The sequence below is a fragment of the Oncorhynchus tshawytscha genome, linkage group LG28 (genome assembly GCF_018296145.1).
Source record: "Oncorhynchus tshawytscha isolate Ot180627B linkage group LG28, Otsh_v2.0, whole genome shotgun sequence".
In the NCBI taxonomy this organism is placed as follows: domain Eukaryota; kingdom Metazoa; phylum Chordata; class Actinopteri; order Salmoniformes; family Salmonidae; genus Oncorhynchus; species Oncorhynchus tshawytscha.
This window is the reverse complement of record NC_056456.1, coordinates 14,702,452-14,730,332: the sequence shown is the minus strand read 5'-3', so window position 1 is coordinate 14,730,332 and position 27,881 is coordinate 14,702,452. Positions and strand designations below refer to the sequence as shown.

Genomic DNA, 27,881 nt, shown 5'->3' with positions numbered 1-27,881 from the left:
CCATTGATAATAGATCCTCCCTCCCATACTGTCCTTCTTTTTCAGACATTCTGGGAACCATTTCATACATTTCCTTCCTGGTTAACAAGCTGTTGGTTCACCTAAAGCTGGTTTGGTGGTTGATTTTGTAGAGATACAAGTAGTTATCACTTTATAAATGTGCTTTTCCAACACAGCAATAGGTCAATGATATTATAGTCAATGTAATGCATTTTCCTCTGTAGATACCATTTTGAAATCAATGACTCTCAATGCCATAAATCACTTTGCCTTCCGAGATTATTAACGGTTTTATTATAAACAATGAGTTGGTTGGATTCTACATCTGTTAAGAACATTTGGAACTTTGCTAGTCAGCAATACAGTCTTGCTTCTTTTTGTTTCTGAAGATGCTTTCCTTCCCTTAGGATAAAATGCAGTTTCCTGAGAAAAATATAAATATAGAAATGCACTACTAGCTTTCCTGCAGGACCGAGGTCCGTTTTAGGGGACCATTTGTACTGGATCCTGTGCCCAATAACATCACTAGATGCATTCCTTAGTGATGCTATCACAGGTCTGCATGCAATGCAGTTTGCACCAAATGAAATGGTTATTGCTTCTTTTGAACCCACACAACGGCAATATATTAACTGAAACAACCGCAGTTGCACTAAACGTATGCAAACATAATGTGTGTGTCAATGACCATGTACAAATGAAGGTACTAATATCGAGACAAGGACTGAAAAAAACTGTTTTTCTTTTCTCTTTCCCTCCTTCGCCCGTGCCATACCCCTCTTATCTTTCTCTCATACTCTTTCATCTCTCTACCCATACCGTGAAACATTACTGACCTGTTGTAACTGTCCCCTGCACTACCACTTTAATCATTTTTCTTTATATGTTATCCCATTTGTATTGAATTATTTGGTCAATGTGTACATTATGCTTTCAACCATCTTCCTGTCTGATGGTTAACATCATGTTATGTCACTTCCTTTTGTATTCTGTTTTCCATTTGGTCCTGGTTATGTTGAATGCTCATTTATTTATTGTTCTTTTTCTCCTGTTAATGTCACATCCTCTCCCATTTTTACTGCGACCTGCATGCCTCTCTCCTCTTCTCCTCACTCTCTCATCACCCACCCCTTAATACGGTTGAACTCCTCTTCCCCCTTACTTTGTCTTCCAGAGCACCTGTGACACCCTCCGGAGTCACTCGGACAGTCTCGGATTCACACCGAACATGTTACCTCGTCACCCGACTCTAGGCAACTTTGAGGAGTTTGCTTGTTGACAACATAAAACAGGGTGGGACCTGGGATCTTCGGGGGTTTGACAGCAAACTGTGAAATAACTTATATATTATTACAAACATGGTCAGTGATAAATACTCAAAGAGTAGTAGGATCTGTGAATTGCCTGAATAGAAATAGAATACTATCATAAGAATAAACCACTTTTAAAACAGAACTCAGGTGATAGGGCCATATCAAGGCATCGACTCTACACTATGTATTGGATGTTTCATTCATGTTGCATTCTCTTTAAACAGGGTGACATTAGAGTGTGTTTGAATCGGGTTTAATCAGCCTATTAAAGTTTCAGCTTAGTAATGTAAATGGAAAGGCCTTCAGAGCGGTCTCATTTTATCTAAATTTATACACCTTTGTAATCACAGTCCGTTCTGGTGTGCTGAATATCGAACCGAGAGGCTAGCGATGGTTAGCACGTGTAGCATCAGCATATCCAGGTCCATTCGTAAATAGAACAAGAGAGGAAGTTGAAAGATATCTTTCTGGTACCACTCTTTCATTTAGTATACCTCATTGTGAGTAAGAAAAATCAGATTTCAGTGATGCCTACTCAACTATGATCACAATGCTCCAAGGAGCTGACTTGAATCCCAGTAGTAGACTGCTGTTGTAATTGTTGCCTTGTTGTACTCAAGTTATTCTGTTCTGAGATTCTTGATCATCTCATTGATTTGAAGTATTAATACCAAGTGATGAAAGCCTCTTGTGTAAGGTTCCAAGAAGATACGCTTTTGCAAGATCACTGAATGCCATTCTTGTTTACAAGTTACATATTGAAGAGGGGAAAACAAGTGTATATGTTTGCACAAATGAACAATCACAAACTTTTCCATTGATTTTTGGAAAATAGGAACATTGTCCATGGTTATGTATAGTGCTCCGCTCAATGTTTTCTATCTGTTTACTGCTGAAAAACAATTAACATCAATTACTAAATGTTATTCTGTCGTGGTTTCTCTTTTTTTTTTTGGGGGGGGTAGTGTTATCAGACTGGCTGGACTGTCACTGGAAAAGAGCACCAATCACAGGAGTCTGCTATAACTTAACCTCCCGCTTTTTCACCACTTCATTAGAATAGATAAACAAGCAAGACGATACACCCATCCTTAAAGTTAACATATGTGGGTGTTGAAATGGTTTTGTTCCATGGTCATGGCTTTTAACTGCTACAAAAAACACTCATTAGCACAAGTCCCCTGTGATAGTAATAGATTCTCTATTTGAAACTAGTGAAATACAAACATTTTCAAGGTGGTGTTCTAAATATTGATTGAAATGTGTAAATACTAGATCAAAAATAAGAAATTAAATCTTGCTCGTATGTTGATATATTTAAATGCAAAAAAACAAAATATAGAAATATCCATTATTGCTGTTGCACCAGAAGGGAATTAGAGGACATTGCATTTGGATGGGAGCAGCTCACTTGCCATACGAACACACGATGGCCTACCCCAAGGATTGCCTATTAATCTGTGTTGATACCCAAGTTGACCTCTAGTGTCTTCCAACTTCCATTTAATTTCAGGACCGGACACCGAGACAGTTTATTACAGTGCTTCAAAAACATTCTATTCAGTTCAGTTGGTTTGTAACACTGAAACGCATTGTATAACTTCATTATTATATACTATTGTTATTGAAATTTCAGTACATGTAATAAGACTCAAATAACAGTCAGTTTGTGATGTGTAAATGATCAAATATAATAAACTGTATATTTAACCACCTTCCTATGTACACACATTTTAATCTTTGTTGTCAGTCTAATTGCTCTCATGCTACTGTTCCTGTTCATCACAGTTATCCATGCTATATATACAGTGGGGCAAAAAAGTATTTAGTCAGCCACCAATTGTGCAAGTTCTCCCACTTAAAAAGATGAGAGGCCTGTAATTTTCATCATAGGTACACGTCAACTATGACAGACAAAATGAGAAAAAAAATCCAGAAAATCACATTGTAGGATTTTTAATGAATTTATTAGCAAATTATGGTGGAAAATAAGTATTTGGTCAATAACAAAAGTTTATCTCAATACTTTTTTATATACCCTTTGTTGGCAATGACAGAGGTCAAACGTTTTCTGTAAGTCTTCACAAGGTTTTCACACACTGTTGCTGGTATTTTGGCCCATTCCTCCATGCAGATCTCCTCTAGAGCAGTGATGTTTTGGGGCTGTTGCTGGGCAACACGGACTTTCAACTACCTCCAAAGATTTTCTATGGGGTTGAGATCTGGAGACTGGCTAGGCCACTCCAGGACCTTGAAATGCTTCTTACGAAGCCACTCCTTCGTTGCCCGGGCGGTGTGTTTGGGATCATTGTCATGCTGAAAGACCCAGCCACGTTTCATCTCCAATGCCCTTGCTGATGGAAGGAGGTTTTCACTCAAAATCTCACGATACATGGCCCCATTCCTTCTTTCCTTTACACAGATCAGTCGTCCTGGTCCCTTTGCAGAAAAACAGCCCCAAAGCATGATGCTTCCACCCCCATGCTTCACAGTAGGTATGGTGTTCTTTGGATGCAACTCAGCATTCTTTGTCCTCCAAACACGACGAGTTGAGTTTTTACCAAAAAGTTATATTTTGGTTTCATCTGACCATATGACATTCTCCCAATCTTCTTCTGGATCATCCAAATGCTCTCTAGCAAACTTCAGACGGGCCTGGATATGTACTGGCTTAAGCAGGGGGACACGTCTGGCACTGCAGGATTTGAGTCCCTGGCGGCGTAGTGTGTTACTGATGGTAGGCTTTGTTACTTTGGTCCCAGCTCTCTGCAGGTCATTCACTAGGTCCCCCCGTGTGGTTCTGGGATTGTTGCTCACCGTTCTTGTTATCATTTTGACCCAGCGGGGTGAGATCTTGCGTGGAGCCCCAGATCGAGAGAGATTATCAGTGGTCTTGTATGTCTTCCATTTCCTAATAATTGCTCCCACAGTTGATTTCTTCAAACCAAGCTGATTACCTATTGCAGATTCAGTCTTCCCAGCCTGGTGCAGGTCTACAATTGTGTTTCTGGTGTCCTTTGACAGCTCTTTGGTCTTGGCCATAGTGGAGTTTGGAGTGTGACTGTTTGAGGTTGTGGACAGGTGTCTTTTATACTGATAAACAAGTTCAAACAGGTGCCATTAATACAGGTAACGAGTGGAGGACAGAGGAGCCTCTTAAAGATGAATTTACAGGTCTGTGAGAGCCAGAAATCTTGCTTGTTTGTAGGTGACCAAATACTTATTTCCACCATAATTTGCAAATAAATTCATAAAAAATCCTCCAATGTGATTTTCTGGATTTTTTTTCTTCTCATTTTGTCTGTCATAGTTGAAGTGTACCTATGATGAAAATTACAGGCCTCTCTCATCATTTTAAGTGGGAGACCATGCACAATTGGTGGCTGACTAAATACTTTTTTGCCCCACTGTATATATACACTATTGTTCAAAAGTTTGGGGTCACTTAGAAATGTCCTTGTTTTTGAAAGAAAAGCAATTTTTTTTGTCCATTATAATAACATCAAATGTATCAGAAATACAGTGTAGACACTGTTAATGTGGTAAATGACTGTTGTAGCTGGAAACGGCAGATTTGTTTATGAAATACATAGGCATACAGAAGCCCATTATCAGCAACCATCACTCCTGTGTTCCAATGGCACGTTGTGTTAGCTAATCAAAGTTTATCATTTTGAAAGGCTAATTGATCATTATAAAACCCTTTTGCAATTATGTTAGCACAGCTGAAAACTATTGTCCTGATTAAAGAAGTAATAAAACTGGCCTTCTTTAGACAAGTTGAATATCAGGAGCATCAGCATTTGTGGGTTCGTTGACAGGCTCAAATGTCTACACTGTATTTCTGATCAATTAAATGTGCTTTTTTTTTCAAAAACAAAGTACATTTCTAAGTGACTCCAAACTTCTGCACGGTAGTGTATACATAGGGGATTGGAAATGATGCAGACAATTACATTGATGGAAGCAACAATCTATCCGCAATATTAAAGCTGATCCACCCACTAAAAAAAAAGTATCTTCATATTGGTGTCCTTTAGGAGTGGTTTCTTTGCAGCAATGTTCTGCAATTCTAACATGAAGGTCTGATTGATGCAGTCTCATTTGAACAGTTGATGTGTCTCTTACTTGAACTCTGTGAAGCATTTACTTGGCCTTCAATCTGAGGTGCAGTCAACTCAAATTAATTTATCCTCTGCAGCAGAGGTAACTTAAATAAAACAGGCCTTCTTTAGACTAGTTGAGTATCTGGAGCATCAGCATTTCTGGGTTCGATTACAGGCTCAAAATCGTCAGTCTATTCTTGTTCTGAGAAATTAAGGATATTCCATGGGAGAAATTGCCAAGAAACATCTCGTACAGCACTGTGTACTACTCCCTTCACAGAACAGCGCAAACTGGCACTAACCAGAATAGAAAGAGGAGTGGGAGGCCCCAGTGCACAACTGAGCAAGAGGACAAGTACATTAGAGTGTCTAGTTTGAGAAACAGACGCTTCACAAGTCCTCAACTGGCAGCTTCATTAAATAGTACCCGCAAAACCCCAGTCTCAACGTCAACAGTGAAGAGGCGACTCTTGATTTGAAAATGACACTTCAAAATGCATTGAATCAGAAATGGGATGATCAAGGTATTCATTATCAAGTCTGGTCAAACTGTACTGCTGCCCTACTACTAAGTTGAAGTTGGAAGGCTTGGATGATCTGAATTTCTCTGATGGGACTGGCGTAAAGAAATTCATGGTTAAATCTCTGCTGTACTGTGATGCCACAACTGATGATGTGACATTGTCTTGGTTTTGACTGTATTTGACAGTGACATTGTGGTCTGGTCTGTCATGATGAACATAGTGAGGGTCAATCATAAATTTACCACCAGGGTTTACCACCTTTCCTTTCCAAGCCAACAGGTAAATACAGACATGATGCATTGTAACTATTATGATGCAAGCGTAAATCAAATCTACAATTAATTCATTTTAAAGTCAGATTTACAGTAAAAGTGGTAAACTTGCTATGCTACAGTTTTATGAATACTCTGTACAATGTACTGTCTCCTTCTACAATCTTTACTCATCCCTGCCCTCCTCTCCTTCTCCTTACTGCCAGTCAAAGAACAGCAGAGCAGCAGCCACACATTACTCAGTAGTCTAAAGCTGAATATGGACATTGTCCTGTCATATTTTACTAATACCGGCAATACTGGTTGTGCCTATTGATTCAAGTCTTTTCATGGATATTTTATAGCATAATTAATTACAGCCTAGTAGATGAGTGTTATATATTTATGTCAACACAATAGTCTAAAGACCTTTATTCTGGCAGTTTAAGTATAATGTGAATTGTTATTGCATCTTACCTCTTTTCCTTTTTGCGTGACCATTGTCTCTTGACCACCGCTAGTGCGTTATCAGCCTTGTTACGCATTACTTTGCTGGGAACCAGATGGTTCATTTCCGTGTTCTGTGGTAGCCTACTCTACAATCTTCGTGGTCATGAAAAATCATCATGACAAAATTAGGCTTGGGATTGTGCAATATTCAGTGACCATGATGTATTGAACATGGGGATGAGACGCTGGGATATGTTTTCTGACCAATATTTGCAGGTCAAGTTATTGTATGTTATATTTCTGTAAGACTAGAGTTTACAGCTCTGCTTATACCTGGTTCTCATATGCGTCCTTTGTCCTGATCTCGCCCACATTCTGATTGTGCCCACATTTTTAGACAAGTGTAGACGATTAAAGTAGAGTATGGATTATAGTATTCCTCACCCTGTTGGAGGCCCACAGACAGCTGTGGAATTTAACTTGGTTAATCTGCTCTTTGTACTGTATATGTGATATATTATTTGTGATTGACCTTAAGTAGTCATTAAATACTTCATACCCTCTCTTTATCAAGTGTAACGTTCTCAATTTTATGTGAAGCGTGATGGATTATCTGGAAATGTAATCAGCATTGTTTGGTGCATCGGTTAATCAGTGTAGATCAGATCATCCACCCCTACACAACACGTGATATTACAATGCCTCCCTCCATATGGCTTCCTTCAACTACTTGGACCGGTTGTGTAACTGGGATCTTGGCAATAACATTTGGGGCTAAAGATAACTTTAAAATCATTGGTCGTGAATCATGGTAACAGCTTAACTGAAACTCACTCATCCCTGTTGCGCCTGCTGGTGCGTAGGGCAGAAGGTTGCAACAAAGGCTCTCCACTTTGGACATCTTCTCCACCGTGCCCCAGCTCTGATATTGACAGGGCTCAGTTTTGACTTGAACAGAAAATAAATGGGCAAATTGTAAATCCTTTTCCACACAACAACAAAAAGCAGAACAAGAAACAACTTTTGAGTCCACTTTATTGAACTGTCGAGACCACTGACTGACAGCAAGTGTCTAAATACTTAACCCAAGTCCTACAATAAAACTATGATAACAGGAAAGTGCAAAGTTCACTCGTAATTCTAAATAAAGATTAAAATCATGTCATATTTAAACTAATATTCTACAGTACCCTTTTCTAAAAAATAAGCACGGGGAATTGCTTGTCTTTACATGTGATAATGGAATCTTGTGATGTCCCAACTCAACTCGGATGCAAACACACACACACAGCCAAAGCATTAAAGAACTAAGTGTCACACGATTCATTATTTTAATAAGGAGAACATTGCAACTCATGAAAGGTAATGTGTTGTATATATAAAAAAAGAGACTAAATGCATACATAAGCAGACATTCAATTATCAATAAATACATGCATTCTATTATTTTCTCTTACATCAAAATGAAATATTTTTTCCCTATTGATCAAAACCAAAGTTTTGGTAGTTGACAGCAACCTCAAAGAGGAGTTAAAAATGTTGGCTTTCGTGGGAGAAGTAGCGACTACCTGGAGTAAAATAACACTGCAAAACTTACTAGTTCTTTGCCAAAAATTAAGTTACCCATCTGCGTGAACACAGCTAAAGTCAGTGGTGCAAAACAATCGTAATGTAGTAATATAGGTATCAACGGATGTCCTCCGCTCTCACTTCACTTTCATTAAGCTAGAAGACATCAGGTCAATGAGTAAAGATGGTAGAAAGTTACAAAATGAAACTAAAAAAAATAAAACTCAAGTACGTATGGTCCACTGTTCATAACACATATGTTGACCCCATCTTTGTGTTCAACTTTACTTGACCGCGGACAAGATCTTAACTGTTTCAAAAAAGAAAATGCCATTTACCCAAAGTGCACAAAAAAAATCAATCTAATACAAAAAGCTAAATAGAGAGCCTGAGAAGTAACTGATGAATATAAATAAACCTCCCCCTCTGTTTTACAATCTCCTATTAAAGTAAGCGGAAAATGGTTTAGACTATGATGAAGGACAAGGAAGACTGTCTCCAATCTTATCATAAACTATTAATGCAATATTGACACGTTAATAACGGCAGTGGCACAAACACGATTTGAAGAATGTATCCAAATAACTACATTTTTGCCAGTACATTATGCAGCACACTAATGCAATTGTTCAAACCGCTTACTCTGCAGTGCAGCTATTGGCTCAGAAGGATTCACTGTTTCTCCGGGTGCAGAATTGTTCATCGCTACATGTTATGTTCCTATGTCAGTGCGCTTAATGTGCTTAACAGACAAAGAGAAGACAAACCGGCTTGCTAATAGAACCTAAAATCTTGCAGAGCAGACAAGGACTCAATTCCATTAGGAGGCACAACAGAATATACTGAAGGGAAGTCTTAGTTAAAACAGGTGCTGCTGGGAGATGAGTCTTGCAGGGAGTCAGGATAGACAGGTCCTGTAGAGATGGAGAGAAAGAGGATTGAGTCCGATGTCTGAGGTTCAGTTATGTGACGTGTGTTTTGGCATCTCATCTACGGTGGGCAGAAATCAGCAAAGTAGGGGTGCTGCAATGCCTCCTCTGCAGAGATCCTCTGGACAGGATTACACTTCAAAAGATTCTAAAAGAAGAAAAAAGAGAGAATGTGACTAAAAATATGCATTTGTACGGAAACATTTCTTGAGCATTCAAGCAGTTTCTAAACCCACAGGAGCAACATCGCAAAACTTCTGGGAACGCTTGCGAAACAGAACAGGGTTTGGGAAGTCCAAAATTCTTCCTTTGTTAGCCAACATCGCTATGACGTCGCCAACAAGTGTGATCGAGGATTTCTATTGGAGAAGCAGTTTTAGTCTAGTATCTTCATGAGAGTCCCATACGGCGGTGCACAGTTGGCCCAGCGTTGTTAGAGAAGGGTTTGGTCAGGGTAGGCCGTCATTGTAAAATAAGAATTTGTTCTTAACGGACTTGCCTGGTTAAATAAATACAATTCATACTGGAAAAAGCCTTGCACTGGCTCCACCTGGTGGTAAGTTGATTTCCCCAGCTAAGCGGTCAACTAGTTACAAATTACACAACTCCAGACACATGCATGTTGTTTTAATGCCACTTGTGTGGGTTTGCAACATATGTATCTGTGCAAACATATGAATTCAGAGCTATACAATAGAAGAGTGAAGGACATTGGATTGTAAATTGATGTTAACATCAAGGGATGGTATAGCATGATAATACATTGTATACTGAATAATATAAAATGGTCATTTGGGGGGGCAATACTAACCTGTAGCAGATCCCGTCCTGTGCTACTGAGTTTGGGGACAACATTCACCAGTGAGGTCGTGGCTGGATACATGGGGTACGGCTGTAGACAACAAAAAAACAGAAAATATTTGTTCCTTCTCTTAGAGAGGAATCTGTGATCTGGAAACTGCCATTCATCTCATACCTTGTAAATCATATAATAAATTTTTTTTCCTGACAGGCAGTAGAAAACATGTATTTCTATATGATCAACTGTAATTCACAAAATGAGTGGTTTGACTACCTTGTAGTCTGGGAGCTTTGTCATTGTCTGCCACTGTTCTTCAGTTGGTGTACCCAACAATGTGCCACAACAGCATTAAGGAATGACTTGTCACCACTAAATAGGACTCGTCAAGTTGAGTCATTACAATAGATTACATCTCAACAAAGTGGACCAACTTTAGTTCACGTGTTCTGTTTCTACATACCACACAACAAATGGACAGTGTGCTGAACTTGGTGGTTAACTATCGAAAACATCTCGGAAAGGATATCTGAAGATCCTCTTCAGCTGGTCGTCGACGTCATTACCCGGGAAAAGAGGCCTTCCAGCGTTTGCCAACTCTAAAAAATAGATAAAAAGATAAGTTATTGTAGACAGGAGGCAGACCTGCCAACCTTAAATCATTTTTATGAGTACCACTTCAGCGTGGCGTTGGACCCCATGGCAGCGAGCGTGTGACAACCCCACAGATGAAATCATAGGCAAATGCACCTGTTTTTAGCCTAATAAAGATGTTGACAGAAGACTCCCAGTATGAATGGTAGGCTATAGACCAGGGCTCTCCAACCTGGTCCCTGGAGAGCTACCATTCTGTAGGTTTTTGTTCCAACACTTATCTAGTGCTCCTGATTCTAATAATTAGCTGGTTGATAAACTGAATCAGGTTGGTTACAACTGGGGTCGAAACAAAAAGCTACAGAAGGCTAGGGTCTACCTTTCCTGTGGCGGTCCTCATGAGAGCCAGTTTCATCATAGCGCTTGACGGTTTTTGCGAACTGCACTTGAAGAAATATTCAAAGTTCTTGAAAGTTTCCAGATTAAGACAGGAAGGTCAGTCAAACAATAGACTGTCGTTTCTCTTTGCTTATTTCAGCTGTTCTTGCCATAATATGGACTTGGTCTTTTACCCAATAGGTGTATCTTCTGTATACCAACCCTACCTTGTCACAAACACAACTGATTAGCTCAAACGCATTAAGGAAAGAAATTCCACAAATTAACAAGGCAAACCTGTTAATTGAAATGCATTCCAGGTGACTACCTCATTAAGCTGGTTGAGAGAATGCCAAGAGTGTGCAAAGCTGTCATCAAGGCAAAGGGTGGCTACTTTGAAGAAAATAAAATATTAAAATATATTTTCAATTGTTAAACACTTTTTTGATTACTACATGATTCCATATGTGTTATTTCATAGTTTAGATATCTTCACTATTATTCTACAAATCAGAACTAGTCAAATAAATGAGTTGGTGTGTCAAAAGTTGACTGGTACTGTATATGAAAAGGTAAATTAAGAACTGATTCATTAACATAGGCCTACTAAACTTTCACAGACCGACATAACCTTTGATGGATGGTATTAGTGGAACAGCTCTCCGCCATGTACGTTTCCAGCCACGCAGCGACGTGCACAGAGCTACCGCAACACTGCACGTTTCCTTGCTTGTCGACCCACTCGTGCCTGCTACTGTTGGGGAGATCAAAGCATGTGCGGGCTAGAAAGTGTTCTCGCTTAGTTGACTAAACTTTGTAGCCAAATACCTTTGTTATAATGACGCCGTAGCGCTTTAACTAACTACAAAATAATATTGGTTATGTGCTTGCCTAACTTATGCAATTTGTTAGTCTGTGTATTTGGCAAACAGTTTGTTCAACTTCACAATTGTTTCTACCCTTTTCCTCATACAGCAGTGGTACGCGAAGGGGAGAGATGCCATCCAGCTCGAAAGAGGAAAATAGTACTACGATTACAGGTGCCGCAGGAGCGGAGGGCTAGAAATTATTTCCAAAGATTGTCTATTAGCCTCTTCCTCCCTGTTTTTTCCTCCTCGACCGAGTCCTCTGATTGGTTCTGCTCCAACTTCAGACGGCCGAAGTCAAAAACCACAACGTGCCGACGAGATGCCTCTTTTTGTGTACTTTAGGGTCGTTTTTCATACCAGCATACTTTGACTTCAAATGTGCTTGGTACGTAGCAACACGTGTGGCAGGTTGGCAGGTCTGCAGAGGCCCCAAACTTACTTGAGCGTTATAACACACAGGTATGAACAGACCGTAAGATCATCCCCCTTGAATTCGAGTCTCAATTTTAACCTTGACGTTACACATACCTGCAAATATGCATCCAGCAGACCACATGTCAATGGAGGTAGAATAAAGCTTGGCACCGAAGAGCACATCTGGGGGCCTATACCACAACGTCACAACCTTCAGGAGAAGGAGAAGCTTGAGTGTCACCAGTAAGTTAGGCCAGTAATTGTTTGCCAGTATCCCAATGAATCATGTAATTGCATATAAACATGTAGTCAATATCCCACCTCTGCCGAGTAACATCTCACTGGGATTCCAAAGGCTCGAGCCAGGCCAAAGTCAGCCAGCTTCAATTCCCCATTCTAAATTAAGCAAATCATACCACATTTAAAAGGGGAAATACTTTCTCACTAACTAAGCAACAACATTTCTGTTAGGACTTTCTAGAACTATAAATTAAAAAACGGTCAATATTCCACGGACTTACCCTGTTGATGAGAAGGTTCTGTGGCTTCAGGTCTCTGTGGAGAACATTCCGACTGTGGCAGAAGGCAAGCCCCTTCAACAGCTGGTACATGAATGACTGCACATACAGAAAGTAGGGGAAGACCGAGTTAAGCACAGAGATACAGAAACACAAGGCAGTAATACTACAGTATTCTCACTATCAATGAGATAGTCATTGGAGGTATTCTTCAAAGTGATAAAAAAATTGCAATCGCAAACTTTTTGCAAAATCAATAATACCCTGCATATTTTGCGAGGGCTAGCAAATTTTTACCAATCACAGCATTAAAACAGTCAATTCATCACAATATCACATAAAACTGACTGAAAAAGATGGTTAGCAATTTCAACCAATCACTGCACATGTTAGAGCATAATATGGTTCAACCAAGCCACACGTTTACAAACTTTTCCCCTTGTCAGCACATTTGTAACAAAATATTTACATATTGCCAAGCAAAAACAAATAGATTTTTTTTTAAAACTTTTTTTTTGCCACAAAATCCTGAAGGGACAGAGCTCTACTGATGGGACATCATTAGAGCCATATTCTGCTCCTTATTTGAATATCAATTAGGGCCGTGAAGTCCTGAAAAAAATCAAAAAAAAATGAATACACTAATATTGCAGTTAGCCTTTATAATAGAATGCCTGTGACCACACACACATCTAAATATTACATTTGGGAAAAAGAACATCTTAACCCTAGGATGCATATGCCTGGTCATGTTTGTTTTGTTGCTGTATTGATCCCCAAAAATGTCATCTAATATTCCAGGAATTCCTTAAATAATGTGTCTTTAATGTTCTAACATCCTAGTTTTGTTTTTTTAAATTTATTTTAAAAAATAGTTTTTTTGCATCACTACCCCAAGTTTTCATGTGGGTCAAATATGACCTGCATGTATTTCCTACGGAAATCACTGCATTGCACTCGTCAAACTGACCTTGCTTTTTGCTACAACAATAAAAATCTAAGTAATTGATAACATATTTATGGTGTGACGAAAGAGAGCCATGCCACCACCACCACTCAGCCAGGACCAGAAGAGGTGCCAACTCTGCCCAAGTGCAAAGGATAGAAAAGTCAGCTGCTGGTGTTCTCAGTGCAACACACCCGTCTGCAAAGAGCAGTCACATGCTTGTGGTTTGTAACAAATGGATGGACTAAGACAGCATCACACACACAGACTTTGTTCCTTTTAGTGTTCATGTTTTCTGAATTCACAATTGTTCGTGTGGTCGTTTATATTGATGACGAACTTTGGATTTTCAAATAAATGTTTTGAAAAATTGTAAAAACATGTTTAAGGTGGTTTTACAGTGCCTTGCAAAAGTATTCGTCGCCCCTTGGCGTTTTTCCTATAATGTTGCATTACAACCTGTAATTTAAATAGATTTTTATTCAGATTTAATGTAATGGACATACACAAAATAGTCCAAATTGGTGAAGTGAAATTTAAAAAATAACTTGTTCCATGAAAAAAAAATGAAAAAAATACGGAAAGGTGGTGTGTGTGCATATATATATATATATATATATATATATATTCACCCCCTTTGCTATGAAGCCCCTAAATAAGATCCGGTGCAACCTGGCCAAGATAAAGCAAAGCAGCGCGACAAAAACAACAGAGTTACACACAAACAAACGTAGTCAATAACACAAAAGAAAAATATTTGTACAGTGTGTGCCAATGTAGAAGTAGAAATAAAGTCCACCTGTGTGCAATCTTAAGTGTCACATGATCTCAGTACACACACACACACACACACACACACACGTTCTGAAAAGCCCCAGAGTCTGCAACACCAGTAAGCAAGGGGCAACACCAAGAAAGCGGCACCATGAAGACCAGGTCAGGGACAAAGTTGTGGAGAAGTACAGATCAGAGTTGGGTTATAAAAAAATATCAGAAACTTTGAACATCCCACAGAGCACCATTAAATCCATTATTTAAAAAATGGAAAGAATATGGCACCATAACAAACCTGCCAAGAGAGGGCCGCCCACAAAAACTCACAGACCAGGCAAGGAGGGCATTAACCAGAGAGTCAACGAAGAGACCAAAGACAACCCTGAAGGAACTGCAAAGCTCCACAGCGGAGATTGGAGAATCTGTTCATAGGACCACTTTAAGTCGTACACTCCACAGAGTTGGGCTTCACGGATGAGCAGCCAGAAAAAAGACATGGCTTAAAAATAAAAATAAGAAAACACATTTGGTGTTCTCAAAAAGGCATGTGGGAGACTCCACAAACATATGGAAGAAGGTACTCTGGTCAGATGAGACTAAAATGTAACTTTTTGGCCATCATGGAAACGCTATGTTTGGCACAAACCCAACACCTCCCTTCACCCCGAGAACACAATGAAGTGAAGCATTGTGAAGCATTGTGGTGGCAGCATCATGCTGTGGGGATATTTTTCCATATCGGCAGGGACTGGGAAACTGGTCAGAATTGAAGGAATGACGGATGGCTCTAAATACAGGGTAATTCTTGAGGGAAACCTGTTTCAGTCTTCCAGAGATTTGAGACTCGGACAGAGGTTCACCTTCCAGCAGGACAATGACCCGAAGCATACTGCTAAAGCAACACTTGAGTTGTTTAAGGGGAAACATTTAAATGTCTTTGAATGGCCTAGTCAAATCCCAGACCTCAATCTAATTGAGAATCTGTAGTATGACTTAAAGATTGCTGTACACCAGCAGAACCCATCCAACTTGAAGGAGCTGGAGCAGTTTTGCCTTGAAGAATGGGCAAAAATCCCAGTGGCTAGATGTGACAATTTTATAGAGACATATCCCAAGAGACTTGCAGCTGTAATTGCTGCAAAAGGTGGCTCTACAAAGTACTGACTTGAGGGGTGAACAGTTATGTACGCTCAAGCTCAGTTTGTGTTATTTCTTGTTTGTTTCACAATAAAAAAAGATTTTGAATCTTAAAAGTGGTAGGCATGTTGTGTAAATGAAATGATACAAAACACCCAAATAAATCAATTATAATTCCAGGTTGTAAGGCAACAAAATAGGAAAAATGCCAAGGGGGGGTAATACTTTCGCAAGAAACTGTATTTTGTTCTTCACACTAAAAGGTTGAATGTGAAACTTTGTAAGATTGATTGTAAGAAACATGTGCTCATATTTTCAATAGCTGTAATGAATTTTCATAATATATTATCATTGAAATGTGTATCAAACTGTTGAAGAGCGACTAAAAACATTTCAAAACAAAATAATTATTGAAATGTACAAATCACTCAAAAATAATTATGTTCCACAAAATGTATCATGTTTTAGACACATAAATAAAACAGATATTATATTATGGGGACATTTTGACCCGGCATATGCATTCTTTGGGCGCCATGTTTACTCTGCATCCTAGGGTTAAAGTAGAAATAGAAACAAACAAACAGGCATTCTGTTTGCTCTATTATAGTGGCCACTATAGTAGATATCGAACAAGTACACAAGGCTACATGTGTGCAAAAATACCCCCCCCCCTAACTCACACAAGTGTTACTGTCAAGTTCAACACAACAAAAGCAATAGCTTTGGGCTACACTGCACATTATTATACTGTACACCTTCTGCCTATGGACATCAGTTCTACAATGTGCCAGCAGAGCATGATACCCTTTGTTGTCATAATCTCTTTCAGGCAGCGAATACACCAGTGGCATATACCTTTTTATCCACTTTATTGAAAGAGGGAAAGTGTGTGACATTTCATTCACTTCTATTGGCATCCAGCTTAAGCCAGGCCCCAGCTACAGCTACACTTGATCCCTGAATCCACTTGTTAAACAAGCAACGCCTCATTTTCACCTAATTCCCTCATTCTGAAAATTAACCACAGAGGGAAAACATTAGTTCGCTAGGAAACATTTCACACAGATTGCCAGGGTCCAGTAAGCAACTACCACATTATAACGTGATGAACAGTGTTGTGCTGAAATCCCCCCCCCCCTTTCGCGTGAACGCGCATGCAGGCAAGAAAATGGCACTGCTCAAATCGCCCCCCTTCTAATTTCCTTAATTTTGTGACTTGAGTCAAATACTTTGTGGCACACACACTACCGGTCAACATGAGCTACCAAAATGATTCATAAGTATGCCAAGCCTTGCAGTCCCAAGAAAGAATGGGGGGGTTCAGCATGCAAGAAAATGGCCTTGCCTACATTCTTCCCCCCCCCCTAATTTCCTTAATTTTGTGGCTAGAGTCTAATACTTTCTATAGAACAAACTTCATGTCAGGATAGGAAACGGAAATGAATCATTAATGTATGCGTGTTATATTAAACATAGAGGGAATCAAATGTAGGCAAGCAATAAACATTTCAGAACAACTACTAGTCGAATAAGACAATGACGAGATGATGAATTTTGGCAAAAATATTTATTTATAGACTAATACACTTGAAACAGATAGCCAAACCAAAAACTGCAGACATTACTAATGCCTCACCCGCAATCAAACTAACAAACGTGATCAGAAAACTCAACTAGCAAGCTGCAGCAATAAAGAATTGAGTGCATGCGCGTTCAACGCGAGGGGGGGATTCTGGCAGGGGGGAGATTTTCGGCACAACACCGGCAAGGAGTAGTATACCAGTTAATACTATAGCAAATTGGTTAGGTTACTAACGTTAGCACATCTGATGTTGTAACGTTAGCAAACTGACTTTATTAGCCACTTAATTTTCACACTAACTGAAAGATTTGATCTGCTCATTACGTCACCTATTTTGGACTCAAATTTCACCTAAAGGTCACTAGTTTGCATCCCTGTGTCAAGCAAATGGACATGGTTATTGTCATAACTGTCATTTTTGTAGAAAAGTATTTTGAGCTTGTCATGGATCATAATGCATCTTAGAAAATAATCTACAACAGAGCTTTGTTAACATCTCGGTTTAAAAAAATGAATGATAATGTTTTTTTTTTTTTGTGTGTTATTGTTATAATTGTCAGTTACACGATAATTGTGCCAGGACCTAATAGCAATGACTCACCTTGACCGTTTCTGGATCTAGGTCTCCATTGCAGCTGTCAAAATACTTCTTTAGATCCTGTGGTTGTAAACGTCAGAAGTTCTATCAGCAACATTACATTTCTTCTCATCATATCAAACTGGTGAAAAGTACAAAACCCTTACAGTTGAACCTGCGGTCACATCTACTTTACAATGGTCAGTCAGGTCTATTGGAAAATTGTCATAACTACAAACTCCTCTTTATACAATAATGTCATCTGCATACATCTGGCAACAACGCAACACTCACCTGGTCACAAAATTCAAACACCAATGTTAACTTCTTGTCACTGTGCAGAACATCATGCAACCTTGGGAAAACAAAATGAATTGTCAATTAAACTCTTTGCATAGCTAGATATTTAATCTAATGCTAATTATAACACTCTTGAAAAGTAACTTACTACTACTTACTGAGTCAGGCTGGTCTAACTATGCTATGGCATAAATACATTTAGCCACCTATGCATTTTCAGAATTTGACAAATTTCACTTCAGACCTACCTCACAATGTTTTTATGCTTCAGTTCTTTCAGGAGGCAAATTTCTCGCAGGGCAGAACTTGGGACCCCCTACAAGAAACAAGGGATGTAATCATTAGCCAAACAGCTGCTAAAACAATAATTTTAGTTAGGTCCTAATTTCAGGTATGTGCCTCCATGACACTGTAAAAAAAAAAAAAAAATTGCAGTCGTAAGCAGGTGACAAAGTGGTGTCATTTGAAAACTCGAGTCCTATCAAACAGACCAGTAAACATTTCACACCTGCAGTGGGAGCTCTTTTCGGGCTTGATGCCGTGTGTGTGAAACGTTTTGCAACATAATCTGCTTTATGAATACGCTCTAGCGTACAGCAGCAACCAAATTGAGCCATCAAAAAATATGCTAACCAGTTGGACAGCAAGCTAAAGTAGCTGTAGTCATCCAATTTTTGTAGTCTCAAAAATGCCTACCTCATCGTCGTCATCCAATCTCACTCTTTTCAAAGCCACGATTTCATGCGTTTCTCTGTTTTTTGCTTTGAAAACAGTTCCATATGTACCTGGAGAAAGAAATCACAACGTTCGCTAGCTAGCTTGACTGAATGGGTTGTGCTAATTAGCAAGGTAGCTAGCTAACTTGCCCTGGACTGGGCTAACGAGTTTCATTATTTACATAGAATAATGAAAAGCTAACTAGCAGCCAACTTCAACTAATTTAACCAGATGCCGACGAGAATAACTTATGTTACATATTTTTATTGATACGTCAACATGTCTAGTTAACTAGCTATATTTTGTTAACACGCAAGCTAACGCGTCAGACAACTAGCTAATAGTAATGTAGGTAACTAACGTTAGCTAAATGTTGTCGTAGTTTATGCTTGCTGCTAACGTTAGTATATACTACCAAATATCTAAACACTATCAAACGTGTCACTTAGCAATGACTTGTCATTTAAAATTACGGATATGATTGCTGCTAACATTACTATTAGCTAGCTATTATTATTATTATTAGCTAGTAGCAGTCATAGCAATGCTAACGGAAAACATTATCAGCAAGAGAAATCCTGGGAAAGAAACAGACACTTACCCTCTCCAATCTTTTCAAGCTTTTCATACTTCTGCATATTTTGTCAATAAAGCTAGTCTTTAACTAGCTAACTAGTGAAAAGCAGCCCCAGGGTTTGGGGATATTTGTGATACGCGTTAGCTAGCTGTTCTCAGCTACAATGATGCTGCTACATGGGCATCTAAAGGCCAGATTATGAACTGCATGCAAAAATCGCCCATTCCCAGTCAAAAATAATTCTTATGAACCTGTTTCACTGTCATTCTCATGTGGTCAATCAGAAATGTTTACTAAAAAGCAATACTCCATTTTGTTGCAATGTTCCCTCCTGAATAAATCCCCAATCAGAGGTCCAGTTAAACAGCCTGTTTAAATCCAGTTCTAAGCCTGTTAATGGATTTAGCTAGCCTAGATCCACCATGTTCACATCGTATTATCTGTTCAGACAATGATCATTATAAATGCCCCCCTCAAATTCTTGCTAAATTTACTGAAATATACAGGTCAGGTCCAAGTAACCCATTTAAAACCACTATCACATACTGTATTGTACAGTTAGTATTCTCTTCCAATTAAGAGCACATGATAAACACTTGCAGCCTCGAGGCACAATAAAATATATGATCGCGTAGGTCCACCCATACATTTGGCTTGTATAAAATGGAATTTGACATTGGACCATTAAACTAAAGCAACTTTACACCAACATCAAACTAGTTATAAAACAGATACGTCCTTTTCATTTCTTAGGCAACGGCTATGTCACAAAAGTACATTACGACAAGTATTTTCAGTTCACATTGTAGGTCTACAGTTTTGTGCTATATCAAAGTCAGGGCTGGCAACTTTTCAAGAAAGCTTGGGGTGAGTTTTGCCATGTGAATTTCATTGCCCCCTGACACAATCCCTAGATGGGGGACTGGGGGCCCTCCCCCAGGAAGATTTTACTGTTTTAAAGCTCATTTCCTGCAATTCTATGTATTTTTACATGGCTAAGTCCTATGACCAGGGTGAAAATATGTGTATTCAGGATGCTTTGAACATTAAATGAACACCCAACACCCTTTGTTACTTTTAGGTTTTTAGGTGATGAAATGTAAAGTATGCTAATATTTTTTTTACATCTTTTTTTTTAGGTGGTTTCACACTTTATTCAGACAGTAATGAAATGAGATAGGGAGAGGCAACATGCTAGAAACAGTGAGATGTTTGGAAGTAGGAATTGATCCCTGTTCTCAGGTGGAAAGTTGGAAAGTTGGCACCATCCCTACGGTAAAGCATGGTGGTGGCAGCACCATGTTTTTCAGTGGCAGGAACTGGGAGACTAGTCAGGATCGAGGGAAAGATGAACAGAGCAAAGTATGGAGAGATCATTGATGAAAACCTGCTCTAGAGCACACAGAACCTAAAACTGGGGCGAAGGTTCACCTTCCAATAGGACAACGACCCTAAACACACAGCCAAGACAACGCAGGAGTGACTTCGGGACAAATCTCTGAATGTCCTTGAGTGGCCCAGCCAGAGCCCAATTGAACATCTCTGGAGAGACCTGAAAATAGCTGTGCAGCGATGCGCCCCATCCAACCTGACAGAGCTTCAGAGGATCTGCAGAGACAAATGGGAGAATCTCCCCAAATGCAGGTGTGCCAAGCTTGTAGCATCATACCCAAGAAGACTCAAGGTTGTAAGCGCCGCCAAAGGTGCTTCAACAAAGTACTTAGTAAAGGGTCTGAATACTTATGTAAATGTGATATTTCAGTTTTTAATACATTTTACCCAAAAAATTCAAACCTGTTTCTGCTTTGTCATTATGCGGTATTGTATGTAGGTTGATAAGAGGAAAAACAAATGTATCAATTTTAGAAGAAGGCTGTAAGGTAACAAAATGTGGAAAAAGTCATACTATCCGAATGTACTGTAGTCATATCAGATTTCAAATATGTGATTAGTGGAATATTAAAATAAGTGTGGGGAATAACAGTAGTGTTCTTGTTGACAAGCACAGTAATTACCCAATATTTTAGCTCATTGTTTAGAATGAGAATTGTTCTATTGATCAGACTAAACTAGCTAATAAAATCTCCTGAAGACAATATGACATGAATCTGCCCCTACACTCTACCCAAATTATTTTATATTTAACGTTGCCCTTCTAGAATCAAATTTGGGTTCAAAATCTGGTTTGACAAAAGGTTTTCATAATTACAAAGCAAGTCATCCTACCAAACGTCCTTGCTAAAATATACTGTAGGTCTGTCTGCTGCCTTTTTGTTGTCACAGCCTAAATGCCAATCACCAATCGAGGGGACTAATGCAAGTGTGGATTAAATCGACTTTAGTACATGCTGTCAGAAGACTGCATTCTGCAATAAGATGGGAGTAACAGCAACCTAATTTTATTGAAAACATTGTACATGAAACAGCGCTACCGTGCTGCTCTCTTTAGTTTTATAAACTCAGTAGATAATTTTCTCGCTCCATTCAGCTCTACTCTAATCTTGAGGGGTGTTTCTTTAAAACATGCATCCAATCACCTTGATCCTTTACATAACTAGACCAATCACATGCTTCAATGTGAAGCAGTTCACAGTGCTGTGGCAAGACAGGACAATGATAGAGATTCCCCTCATGATGTTAAATTGCAGGCGCAGATGCTCCGATTTCAAAAGAATTTGGAGCACAGTCGAAAAGTTAATGTGCTGACTATACAATGGACAAATTTGAAAAATAAAAGCAGTACTTTACAATTTGTGAGATATAAGAGGTGTGCCGTGAGAGCGTGAAAAGAGGGTCAAATGCGTGCGTTTGTCTCACGGCCAATCAAGTGAGAGTTGGCAGCTCTGCAAAGTACTGTTCACATCTGTCCCTCTGATCTCTGTCTGCAGATGAGGTCAGCAGCCCTCCTTTGCTCAGCAATTCCAGATTAGGAAGAGAAGATACCTGTGTGTCCACAGAGATACAATATTAAATAAAAGCACTTACTGTAAAAGCACTTTGTGACAACTGCCGATGTAAAAAGGGCTTTATAAATACATTTGATTGATTGATTGATTGATTGATTGATTGATTGAGAAAAGGGGAATGCATTGAGTATGTGTGTCTGGGATTTATTAGAGTGGTATAGACTTGTAATAAATCAGGACTTTATAACGTTCTGGGCCGTTCTGGGAGACTCACTCAAAAATCTATGTTTTTTTCCTCACTAATGTGTTGTCACTTACCCACCACAGGGTTGTATCCCTCTGGAAAGCCTGTGAGGAAGCGGTGGTCGTTGGCCTGCTTGGCAGCATTAATGACCTTAGCATCAGTAGCCCCCGCTTACCAAAGCAAATGTTCTCCATCACAGCACAGTGTCCTGCAAGCATGGGAGGAAAATGTACACAAAGTAACTTTGTTTTTAGTGTTATGACAAAATCACATTAAAAGGCCATGTCATACTGAGGATAGCAACTAAGCGTACTAAAACAGCTCCTGAAGACAGATCCTAGAACAAATCCCCCCCAAAAAACTATCCTCATATGCACTAGAAAACATATACAGCTGTGTGTGTAGAATGATTACAGTAGGATATTTACCTGAATGATGAATCAAATGACTTGTCCTCTGAGATGGGTCCAGTGTCCAGATATCCAGGCCATCCATCATGATCACACCACTGCTGGGGTCAAAGGAAAGCTCCAGCAAGGAGGCCACTGTAGACTTCCCTGCAGTGTAGGAGAGCCATAACTAATCACATAATTTTCATAAATATATCATTAGGTTCCACATAATTATACTATTTTCAGACTAATGTTTCTACAATCTCATTATAGGCCCTTTGTTTATGTAATCAGATTAATTGAGTGTTTGTTTCCATGGAAACGCTTGGGACATTACCTCCTCCTGATTCTCCAACGATAGCGACAGTCTTAGAGAGGGGGATGATGAGGTTGAAGTTCTTCAGGATCTGTTGGCCAGGTCTCATTGGGTAACTGTAAGAAAAACAAAGAAAAAAATGGCACTCACTGATTCAAATAATGTGTGTGTCTGTCTTTGTGTTAATACTATCTTTCGGACATGGTCTTGCCTGAAGGTGACTTTCATGAAGTACACCCATCCTGTCAGAGATTTGTCAGGGATGCGGCTGCACCCTGTCCGTGGAAATGGACGCTCCAAAGACAGGTACTCGAAAACACGGGCCCCCGAGCCGAGGGCTCTCACCAACTGGAAAAAGCGTTAGGATATAGTTTCTCATGGCCATATCAATTGATCACCTTTTGAATCCTAGATGGATAGTAATGTATTAGGTGAAACCTGGCACCATCCCTACGGTGAAGCATGGTGCTGGCAGCATCATGCTGTGGGGGTGTTTTTCACCGGAAGGGACTGGGAGACTAGTCTGGATTGAGGCAAGGATGAATGGAGCAAAGTACAGAGAGATCCTTGATGAAAACCTGCTCCAGAGCACTCAGGACCTCAGACTGGGGCGAAGGTTCACCTTCCAACAGGACAACGACCCTAAGCATACAGCCAAGACAACGTATTGAGTGAAGGGTCTGAATACCTATGTAAATGTTTTTTTTTTTATACATTGGAAACATTTCTAATAACCTGTTTTGCTTTGTCATTATGGTGTATTGTGTGTAATTTAAAAAAATATTTAATCAATTTTAGAATAAGGCTGTAACGTAAAAAGAAGTTGGAAAATCAAGGCTTCTGAATACTTTCTGAAGGCACTGAAGGACCACAATGGAAATAAGACTGGCCTTTGTGTTCTTATCCTCAATAATTTCTAATGTATGCAAATCTTGTCTCCAGCTGGAGTCGCCTACTACTTTTAATTATCCAATAAATTCATACGTACACAGCCATACCTAAATGGCGACCAGTTTGAAGGAAGACTTGAACATTCAAACGGTTCACAAGCATGCCAGTCTTGTTGGCATCAAAGAAGGCTACATTTGGCAAGAAACAACAACCGAACTATTGCATTAGCAAGACTGATAGTTGGACAGTAGGTAGTCGGTCTAGTGACATCTAGTCAGTCACCCAACTCCATGTCTTGGAACTGGTCTATTCTACCTTCTGCTTGAAACAGAGAAATAACTGCAACTGTATGTATCCCTGAGTTAAGATTGAAAAAGGGTCTTACCCATGTCTGCTGCTACTCGCTCCCCTACCCTAGAAAGCAGGACGCTGTAACCAGCAAATATATTTCATGACCATATGTTTTACTATGTATTTGACATGATATAGATTCTTCAATCTACAGTTAAATTCACATTTTTTATTTATTTTTTATTTCACCTTTATTTAACCAGGTAGGCTAGTTGAGAACAAGTTCTCATTTACAACTGTGACCAGGCCAAGATAAAGCATAGCAGTGTGACCAGACAGCAACACAGTTACACATGGATTAAACAATAAACAAGTCAATAACACAGTAGAAAAAATATATAAAAAATAATTTAAAAAAGAGTCTATATACATTGTGTGCAAAAGGCATAAGGAGGTAGGCAAATAATTCAAATTTAGCAGATTAACACTGGAGTGATAAATGATCAGATGGTCATGTGCAGGTAGAGATACTGGTGTGCAAAAGAGCAGAAAAGTAAATAAATAAAAACAGTATGGGGATGAGGTAGGTAAATTGGGTGGGCTATTTACCGATGGACTATGTATAGCTGCAGCGATCGGTTAGCTGCTCAGATAGCATTTGTTTAAAGTTGGTGAGGGAGATAAAAGTCTCCAACTTCAACGATTTTTGCAATTCGTTCCAGACACAGGCAGCAGAGAACTGGAAGGAAAGGCGGCCAAATGAGGTGTTGGCTTTAGGGATGATCAGTGAGATACACCTGCTGGAGCGCGTGCTACGGGTGGGTGTTGCCATCGTGACCAGTGAACTGAGATAAGGCGGAGCTTTACCTAACATGGACTTGTAGATGACCTGGAGCCAGTTTGTCTGGCGACAAATATGTAGAAAGGGCCAGCCGACTAGAGCATACAGGTCGCAGTGGTGGGTGGTATACGGTGCTTTAGTAACAAAGCGGATGGCACTGTGATAAACTGCATCCAGATTGCTGAGTAGAGTATTGGAAGCCATTTTGTAGATGACATCGCCGAAGTCGAGGATCGGTAGGATAGTCAGTTTTACTAGGGTAAGTTTGGCGGTGTGAGTGAAGGAGGCTTTGTTGCGAAATAGAAAGCCGATTCTAGATTTGATTTTGGATTGGAGATGTTTGATATGAGTCTGGAAGGAGAGTTTACAGTCTAGCCAGACACCTAGGTACTTATAGATGTCCACATATTCTAGGTCGGAACCATCCAGGGTGGTGATGCTAGTCGGGCGTGCGGGTGCAGGCAGCGAACGGTTGAAAAGCATGCATTTGGTTTTACTAGCGTTTAAGAGCAGTTGGAGGCCACGGAAGGAGTGTTGTATGGCATTGAAGCTCGTTTGGAGGTTAGATAGCACAGTGTCCAAGGAAGGACCAGAAGTATACAGAATGGTGTCGTCTGCGTAGAGGTGGATCAGGGAATCGCCCGCAACAAGAGCAACATCATTGATATATACAGAGAAAAGAGTCGGCCCGAGAATTGAACCCTGTGGCACCCTCATAGAGACTGCCAGAGGACCGGACAACATGCCCTCCGATTTGACACACTGAAATTAGATCATGGACAACTTATTTAGAGATCAGCGACATCAGAGCAGGTTCCCTCATTGCTCATGTAATTCCCAGTATGTTCTCTCATGTAGCGTGCCACTCTGTTCACCAGATTGCCCAACAGGGGAATTTGAGTGTTCAAGATGGCAGCACCAAAAGCAAGCTGGGGGAAAAAAATACAGGATTGGTTCATTCCATTCCAATTGAGGTGTCTGAAATCACTCAACATTTCAACACACTAGGAAAATAAGATCAACGACCACTGGAGTTTGGCCTACATGTTACAGTCCAAATACCCTTACAAAAATTATTGCAGTTTTGAAACTGTGCAGAAACTGCAAATGACTGTGGTATTTTGGACGCGGTAATTGCAAAATAACTGAACTGCAGTTATACTGCACTGTAACTGCAGTTACACTGCAAAATGACTGCAATCTTTTTTTGTAAGGGTCGTGTCAAGTTGCTCACCATGACAGCACCAAGAAGGGCAAAGAGCTGGGGTTTGACAAACTCCCAGAGGATATGCCAGTCGACAGGATGAACTTCAGCACTGCCCCTTAGTCTTGACGTCCGGCAGGCCGATTTGCGGACTGCTCGTTGAGCCAGACCCCAGATATGTCCAGCAGCTTTACTAGGCTGCCCAGAGAAGTTGCCTGCATTGGCTAATTGTGTTGTGTATAGCCGTGATCTGAAACGAAAACCATAATGTTAGGTTTCAAATATTCAACCTTTATTCAAAGGAGAATGACTAGCATGGCCTGTAAGGGTTCATTCTCAAAAAGAAAACCCCACTAAAATGAATTTCTGGGTGATTACATGTATAATTTACAACAACCTGTACTATTTGTAGTGCTATCTTTATTGTGCTATCTTTATTGTGCAAGTTTGACAAACATGGACAACATGAGCTTAACAGCTATGTGGTGGGCTTCTCATTACACTTATTGTTTTGTGGCGGCAGGGTAGCCTAGTGGTCAGAGCGTTGGACTAGTAACTGGACGGTTGCAAGTCCAAATCCTGAGCTGACAAGGTACAAATCTGTCGTTCTACCCCTGAACAGGCAGTTAACCCACTGTTCCTAGGCTGTCATTGAAAATAAGAATTTGGTGTTGAGGTGCAGACAGTCGATGCCCAGGACGGGGTTGTTCTCGGTGACCTGCCTAGTTAAATAAAGGTACAATTCAAAATTAACAGATTAAACTAGAGAACAACTAGTCAGTAGTCTTTGAAAATAAGAATTTGTTCTTAACTGACTTGCCTAGTCAAATAAATGTGAATCTTACAAGTGCATTGGGACACTTCTGGATGGTCGATTACCACCACCTTTTACAGTAAACGACACTACTACTTTGGGACAGAGGTGGACTAATTCATCAGGGGCGTATTCATTACGCCGATTATGTTGCAAACGTTTCTTAAACGGAAGCAAACTGAATGAAACGGGGGAAAAAAACCTACCTGAATTTGTGCAATAGAAACTTTTTTTGCACGTGTTTGGCTAACGATTACACACCTGATCAGCTGACTACCGGCATTAGTCGACTAGCAAGTTGTCCTAACATGGCTGTCTCCATAAATCTTGTGTTGCTGTGGTGTTGAAACATTTGTTCACGGAAATGTAACAAAATGCAAATAAACTCAGCACTTTGCTCAGAAGTGTACAACAGGGTTAGTTCTTTGGCTACAAGCTTGAACAACACCCAGGCTGCCATGTTGACACTATCCCAGAATGCATCTAGTCTACGGTATATGGCAATAATAACAAAACATGCACTTTGTTCACGAAAAACAATATGGCCATATCTGAATTTTTTAAATAAAAAAATGTATTGCTCATTCTTGATCATCATTGGCAACCATGCTGTCTTCCATTTGTGAAAAGGGGAGTGGGGGGAAATCGTCTTGAG

At 39.8% G+C, this 27,881-nt stretch overlaps 3 protein-coding genes across 5 annotated transcripts in view; 1 reads left to right on the top strand and 2 right to left on the bottom strand.

Moving 5' to 3' along the window:
* LOC112226800 (acid-sensing ion channel 1C-like) overlaps window positions 1-3,044 on the top strand; it is a 185,854-nt gene extending 182,810 nt beyond the window's left edge. For all 3 annotated transcript variants that reach the window (XM_024391357.2, XM_024391356.2, XM_024391358.2), the window contains one exon: window positions 1,175-3,044. In XM_024391357.2, the coding sequence (XP_024247125.1) occupies window positions 1,175-1,253 (79 nt within the window). In that variant the 3' untranslated portion in view covers window positions 1,254-3,044. The remainder of the gene's footprint in view (window positions 1-1,174) is intronic.
* A 4,618-nt stretch (window positions 3,045-7,662) lies between these two features.
* Window positions 7,663-19,936, bottom strand: LOC112226799 (cyclin-dependent-like kinase 5). Its single transcript, XM_024391355.2, has 12 exons — window positions 19,352-19,936; window positions 18,730-18,818; window positions 18,282-18,349; window positions 18,028-18,088; window positions 17,758-17,814; window positions 12,718-12,813; window positions 12,518-12,592; window positions 12,311-12,407; window positions 10,471-10,540; window positions 10,218-10,278; window positions 9,954-10,034; window positions 7,663-9,290 (listed from the first exon to the last, which is right to left on the bottom strand). The coding sequence occupies exons 1-12, from the start codon at window positions 19,386-19,388 to the stop codon at window positions 9,204-9,206; spliced, it is 879 nt and encodes a 292-aa protein (XP_024247123.1). The 5' UTR covers window positions 19,389-19,936; the 3' UTR covers window positions 7,663-9,203.
* A 1,147-nt stretch (window positions 19,937-21,083) lies between these two features.
* On the bottom strand, window positions 21,084-27,842 carry LOC112226798 (mitochondrial potassium channel ATP-binding subunit). Its single transcript, XM_024391354.1, has 6 exons — window positions 27,488-27,842; window positions 26,443-26,662; window positions 23,207-23,301; window positions 22,906-23,034; window positions 22,552-22,685; window positions 21,084-22,270 (listed from the first exon to the last, which is right to left on the bottom strand). Exons 3-6 carry the CDS (start codon window positions 23,292-23,294, stop codon window positions 22,151-22,153), a joined length of 471 nt encoding a protein of 156 aa, XP_024247122.1. The 5' UTR covers window positions 23,295-23,301; window positions 26,443-26,662; window positions 27,488-27,842; the 3' UTR covers window positions 21,084-22,150.
* Window positions 27,843-27,881: the final 39 nt, after the last annotated feature.

Bases quoted from the DNA above. Each gene is read 5' to 3' on its own strand.
- LOC112226799 (XM_024391355.2), bottom strand. From the start codon at position 19,388: ATGCAGAAGTATGAAAAGCTTGAAAAGATTGGAGAGG. The intron at 18,819-19,351 runs GTAAGTGTCTGT...TTCTTTCTCCAG, and splicing joins GCTTGAAAAGATTGGAGAGG to GTACATATGGAACTGTTTTC. The intron at 17,815-18,027 runs GTGAGTGTTGCG...TTACAACCACAG, and splicing joins TGTTTGAATTTTGTGACCAG to GATCTAAAGAAGTATTTTGA.
- LOC112226798 (XM_024391354.1), bottom strand. From the start codon at position 23,294: ATGAGACCTGGCCAACAGATCCTGAAGAACTTCAACCTCATCATCCCC. The intron at 23,035-23,206 runs GTAATGTCCCAA...CCTACACTGCAG, and splicing joins CGTTGGAGAATCAGGAGGAG to GGAAGTCTACAGTGGCCTCC. The intron at 22,271-22,551 runs GTAAGTGACAAC...GTGGACACACAG, and splicing joins GGGATACAACCCTGTGGTGG to GTATCTTCTCTTCCTAATCT.